The sequence below is a fragment of the Pinus tabuliformis genome, chromosome 1_2 (assembly GCF_031772625.1).
Source record: "Pinus tabuliformis cultivar Carrire ecotype Pingquan chromosome 1_2, CPIR1, whole genome shotgun sequence".
Taxonomy (NCBI): domain Eukaryota; kingdom Viridiplantae; phylum Streptophyta; class Pinopsida; order Pinales; family Pinaceae; genus Pinus; species Pinus tabuliformis.
The window spans coordinates 560,921,165-560,927,657 of NC_142298.1; the positions used below are offsets into that span (position 1 = coordinate 560,921,165).

At 37.0% G+C, this 6,493-nt stretch overlaps 1 protein-coding gene across 1 annotated transcript; it reads left to right on the plus strand.

Moving 5' to 3' along the window:
- The first annotated feature begins 285 nt into the window (after window positions 1-285).
- On the plus strand, window positions 286-4,944 carry LOC149206835 (uncharacterized). Its single transcript, XM_089395591.1, has 2 exons — window positions 286-1,403; window positions 3,903-4,944. The coding sequence occupies exons 1-2, from the start codon at window positions 627-629 to the stop codon at window positions 4,719-4,721; spliced, it is 1,596 nt and encodes a 531-aa protein (XP_089251717.1). The 5' UTR covers window positions 286-626; the 3' UTR covers window positions 4,722-4,944.
- The last annotated feature ends 1,549 nt before the right edge of the window (window positions 4,945-6,493 follow it).

A 6,493-nucleotide genomic window follows, 5' to 3' on the forward strand; every position in this document is an offset into this window, starting at 1 on the left:
ACTGGCAACAAAGTTCACCCTAAATTTAGAAATATATTTTGATTAATAGTAAAAAATAATAAATACACCTCATCACACGCTAAAATAAATAATATTTTTACGTAACCTTTAAAAAAATAAAAATAAATAAAAGTAAAAAAATAAAAGATTATTTAAAAATTGACAAATGTTAACATGTTTTCCGCCAGATGGAACGGTACCTTTCATTGAAAACCCTAGGGAAAAGGTATTTATTTGGGAAGAATAATTAATTTTGACCCGGAAATTTTAATTTTGGCACGAGGGGAACATTGCAGTTTTCGCAGAGGTAGTTGATGGAACAGAATCTCGCACGTCTCTCTCTCCTTCTATATTGTCCCTCAACGAAAGTTGCATTCATGCTCGTCGAGTGACGGGCGTCACCTTTGTCAAGATCTATGCGTTGTCGCGTAGTGGGAATCATACGAAGTGAAGTTGGGTTGGTACTGGTAATGGTAACTTCCTCTCTGGCCACGGCATAATCATTCTGCATTCGTCACCTTTCCTGCACCTCGTCCGCCTCCTCTATTTGCGTTCGCCCGCTCTGATTCGATAGCTTCTGTAATTGCATTTGCATTCTTGGAAGTTGGTTCAACAGCTTTGCTTTAATGGCGGATTCAGCCCCTCCTTCTCCGGCCCTCTCCAAGGAGCCCGCTGCGAAGAGAGCAGCCAGAGCAGGCAAGAGAAAGAAGCAGCCCGCCTTCAAAGAGGAGGATGTCAAGATCGAAGAAGGAATAGAAATTGAACCAGAAGAACAAGAAAGCAAGGATGTCTTTGAAGAACCAGCAGTGCCTATGGAGGAAGATGCCCCTGTGGCCAACGAGGAGGCAGAGGCAGAGGCAGATGCAGAGGTAGAGGCAGAGGCAAAAGCAGATGAAGGGGAAGGAGAAGCAGAGGCAGAAGCAGATGAAGGGGAAGCGGAAGCAGAAGCAGAGGAAAATGAAGAAGAACCAGAACAAGAAGGAGGTGGAAGTGGCGGTGAAGAAGAGGAACTCGAAGGAGAAGGTGAAGGTGAAGAAGAAGAAGGGGGAGAAGAAGATGAAAAGGAAGACATAGATGAAGAGGCTGGTGATGAAAATAAGCCAAATGATGGAGAAATTGGTGGAAATGATGCACCGATTGATGGTGTAGAAGCTGTGATTGGCGATGATCAGGCGAAGAAGGGGAAGAAGGTCGATAAGAAAGAGCCAAAGGCGAAAAAGGATCCTAAAGAGCCGAAAGAACCGAAGGCGAAAAAGGATACTAAAGAGCCTAAAGAACCGAAGGCGAAAAAGGATCCTAAAGAGCCTAAAGAACCGAAGGCGAAAAAAGATCTTAAAGAGCCGAAGGAGAAAAAAGAGGCCAAGGAACCCAAAGCTCCACCGGCCCATCCCAAATATGTAGAGGTTCGGTGACATATTTTTTTCTTTAAATCTGCATGCTTTTCTTTGCAATTTGTAACATTATTCTTTTTCAATGTCGTTTGTGTTTTTAGTTTGCATGGTTGGGTATTAGTTATCTTCTGAATTCTCTCTCGACCTCTCTGTATATCTTTGCGTTACTGGCTATAATTGTAAATTTTCAATTAGCTTTCTTATTGATTGAATCTACATATGTTTTTGTCAGGTTTGTGGGTGGTCCACTAACATAAATCCATCCTTTCCCTCCCTGTATTTCTTTAATTACTGGTTATGATTGTAAATTTTCATTTAGCTTTCTTATTGATTGGATCTTCTCCATATGTTTTTGTAGGGTTTGTGTTTGTTTTTTCCTGGGCTGATCCACTAACATAAATCCATCCTTTCCCTTTTTGTATTTGCTTCAATTACTGGTTATGATTTTAAATTTTCAATGAGCTTTCTTATTGATTGAATATCTATATGTTTTTATAAGGTTTTGGGTTTTTTTTCCTGCGGTGATCTGCCAACATAAATCTATCCTATTAAGTTAGAGATGGAAATCTCCCAATATTTTATCTCTCCTGTATTTAAAAATCAAGATATCAGTTTTGGGGTGGGTAATTCACTAGCATGGATCCATTTGGGGTGGATGATCCACTAGCATGGATCCATCTTACTCTTGTATCTATTAAACCCTGAATTTCGACGGATACACATGCCCAACTCTTGGTATTTATCAAACCCTAAAATGCAAAACTCCATGTTTGTATGTTATGATCGTAATTTTTCAATTAGCTTTCTTATTGATTTATTTTCCATATGGTTTTGTAGGGTTTGTGTCTTTTTTTTTCCTGGGGTGATTCATTAACATAAATCCTATCTTAAATCTTTAACCATTAAATTAGATATAGGAATCTCCCTTCATTTTGTCTGTCCCTTATACAATTTTTTGGCTCTCCCTTATATAAGTTTTTGGGTAAGGGATCCACTAGCATAGATCCATCCATCTTAAACCTTTACCTATTAAAGTAGATACATAAATCTCCTTGCATTGTCTTTCCCATAAACATCAGTTTTAGGGTGGTGGAAGATACATAAATCTCCTTGCATTGTCTTTCCCATAAATATCAGTTTTAGGGTTGTGGATCCACTAGCATAGATCCATGTTAATCGTGTATCTAGTAAACCCTGAAATGAAAAATGGTGGATCCACTAGCATAGATCCATGTTAATCGTGTACCTAGTAAACCCTGAAATGAAAACTCAAATGTTTTTCCATCTGTACCAATTCCCTCCCATCTATGCTACTGGTTCATTTACTATTCGTTAAATATGCAGTGGGTTAGCTCATGAACAATTGTTAGTGTATAAATCTCTCATGCCCCCTTCTTTAGGCTTTTTCATGTATGAATCTCTTTCTCCTTATTAAAGTTGGTATTCTCTCTCCATGTCAGAATGAGTATTTATACTCCCTTGATGCAGAGTCAGACCTAAGGTTTTCATTGATTTGTCAAAAGAGGGATACACATGCCAACATAAAAACCTTGTTATTTAAATATGCAGTTCGTTTATTCCTATCTTTTAATATGTAACATACATATCTTAGTCTAAAATTGATTGTGCTAACTTGTTTATTGTTGTTTTTAATTTTGTAATTTTTATTGTTTTCTTTTAAATATGTGAAATGCATATGATGTTTAACTTTCTACAATTTTAATTAGCTTATTTTTCAGTTTTATACTCATGGACACTGTTATAAAACCATGTAAACCTTGCTCTGATATCACCTTGACGTTGTAAAGTTGGAACTTGATATATGCAACCTTCAGCATTGCAACCTCTATATCAAACCCAGGTTTAGATGGGTCTGTGTTTGTACAATTTTTTTCCTTCTGAATTGAATTGTATGCACTGTTAAAGAATTGAAAGTCTTTCCCCGCCTAGTCTGTAGGAGCATCTTGCTTCTCTTAGTGCAATCAACTCTTTTTTGTGTCCATGTAATTCTAGTTTGAATCTAGATGGTGAATTGGGTTCATTGAATGCAAACACTAGTTCAAACCCAGCTAAACTCTTATTTGATATCCATCTGGAGGTTGAGTTTGTGAAGTTAAAACTTAACATATGCAGCTTCTAGCTTCGTAACCTTAACCTTCAGATTTAACCCCTCTCAGATACTATGCACTGTTAATTGAGATATTGAGTATCCAAATCACTGGGAGAGCAATGAAGGGGTTTTTGTTATTGTTTTTGTTGAATGGGACATTCCCCCATGGTGCAGGGTATTTTATTTCTCTTCTTTTTTTGTTCCTGCACTTGTTGATCAATTTCAAAAGGGTTTATTATAGTCATCTAGAAAGGTTTTTTGTTGAGCTGTTTTCTTACAAGCTCTTAAAGAATTGCATTTGTTGATTTATATTTCCTCATGGGGTTGCATCTTTGATTTAATCTCCTGGGGTTATTTGAAAGTGCTATTAAACTAATTGTATAATTCTTTTTTTTCTGCAGATGATCATAGATGCCATATCTTCATTGAAAGAAAGGGCAGGATCAAGTCATTATGCAATCTCTAAATTCTTGCAAGCTAAGTATGAGGATAAGTTGCCACCCAACTTTAAAACGTTGCTCAACAAGCAATTGAAAAATATGAGTGAGCAGGGCAAATTGACTAAGGTGAAGGCTTCGTTTAAGCTGTCGGATGAATTGAAGAACCAAAAGAAAGCAGAACTTAGAAAGGCTAGTAAGAAAGCTGCTTCTGAAGAGGGTGCTAAGCCAGCTGAAGGTGAGACCCAAAAAACTAAAGCCAAAACGAACAAAGAGAAAAAAGTCAAGCAGCAGGAACCTCCCGAAGAGGTAGAGAAAGAAGAAAAGGTTGCAAAGGAAAAGAAGGAACGAAAACCAGCCAAGCCCAAAAAAGAAGTCAACGAAGAAAAGATAACTGAAAAAGCCAAACCTGACAAAGGTGTGAAGAAAGCAAGCACAGAAAAGGACACATCGAAGAAGAAGACCACCTCAAAGAAGGTAGAGAAGGATGCATCAAAGAAGGTAGAGAAGGATGCCTCAAAGAAGGCTGAAAAGGAAGCTGAGAAGAAGGTTAAAAAGAATTCAAACAAAGAATCCCAACAGGCAAACAAGGTCTCTGCAGAAGAGAAACAAAAGGCTACTAAACCAGAGAAGAGAAAAGCTTCCAGCAAAGAAGAGAAGCCTTCAAAAGCGTCAAAAACTTCCAAAGAGCAATCTGTGAAAGATGCAATAGGCAAAACAGACAAGGATAAAGTGAAAGCAGAACCAAAAAAGAAGGCAACAAAAGCAACTAAAAAGACCTGACAGATATAGCAGATTACCTTCTTGTTAATTGATTTGCATTTTCTTAATTAACAACTGGATGAAATCGTAAGACTTTCAAAGGCAAAGCAGGATTGATCAACTAGTTATTACCTTAAATCACTGTTTTACAGTTTTGCCAATTTTCGATGCTTTTCAATGATTAGTGATCCTGGTTTTGAGATTTTGGAGTATTTATGCAATCCATTAAACCTGTGTTTTGATATACCTCTTTTATTGTGACAATGGATATTTTAAAGCTTATTCCCATCATGGAAACCCCTGTTCTTGAAGTCGATATATTTTGATGTCTATAATTGTACATTTTAATGTTTCGGATTGTGTCTGAATCCCCCATGGACAAGGGGAACTCGCTGTCTTCTGTGCTTATTTGCATAGAATGGTATTCAATAACAAGAAATACATTGAATAATGTTTTTGGCAAACATGATTAGCTTTTCTCTTTGTCTAGAGATGCAGATACAATGGTTGTGAGCCTGCCAATGACCTCATTTTGCATGTTTTGTGAACTTGATGTATATGCTTGTGCTGTAAATCATTGTAAAGCCATTCGAAGTTGGGCTTATTTAACATCTTGGTAGCACTGTGTGCTGTTCAGAGGTTACTGTGGATACACTCTTTCACAAGTTTTTAATTTCCATTTCGCTGATAATGTGTTTTGGTACATTAATCATGATGTGAGACCAATGCCCCCTATGGGATTAGATATTTGGAGTGTAATATCAGTTTTCCTCATGGTACAATGGTTATGAGCCTGCCAATGACCTCATTTTGCGTGTTTTGTGAACTTGATGTATATGCTTGTGCTGTAAATCATTGGAAAGCCATTCGAAGTTGGGCTTATTTAACATTTTGGTAGCACTGTGTGCTGTTCAGAGGTTACTATGGATACACTCTTTCACAATTTTTTAGTTTGCATTTCGCTGATAATGTGTTTTAGTACATTAATCATGATGTGAGACCAATGGCCCCTATGGGATTAGATGTTTGGAGTGTAATATCAGTTTTCCTCATGGTATTCAAATTTGAGGAGTTGCTTTCTGCTAAACCTTCTACTCTGCTTGAAAACAACAATGGGAAGATTAATTTTCTTTATATAACAGAAATTTTCTGTAATGCTTCTGTTAAAAAAAATTGATTGTCTCCATTCAATGCAGAGGTGAAATTGTGGTTAGCACCAAGGCATGCAACGATTTAAAGATATGTAAACATCATTGTTCTGTGTTATTGCACTTACTAAGCAAATCAGGTCGACATTTAATTGTCGCCTATCTTCTATTTTAAACACCTCCTATCCTTCACAATTCTTCTCAAAAATCCTTCTTTTTCTGGAGGGAGGAGGTAATTAAACGTTCCTCAGAACTGAAAAGGGACATTCATTCATCAGTCTTTATCTAACAATGTTTTTAAACATTCCTTAACAATGCCACCCACCCAACCATCCTTCACCTTTGTTAATTGATCAACCTCTAACCATAGTTGTTTAACATATGTACATTTGATGAGCACATGATATTGCTGCGGTCACTACATAAATTACAAATTAGCGTAGCTCTTCTTTACAAGATAACCCCAACCTAGAACTTTGTTCATTAAAGCTAGAGCTTTTACTTTCCATAATTTGTATTACTTCCAGCTATATTTTCTCCTTTAGGAAAGATGGTCCCTCTCCTTTAAGAAAGAATGGGTCGAGATGCCAATTTCTTGAATAATATCCCAATTTCTTACTTTTGAGTCTTCATCCGTGGTTATTC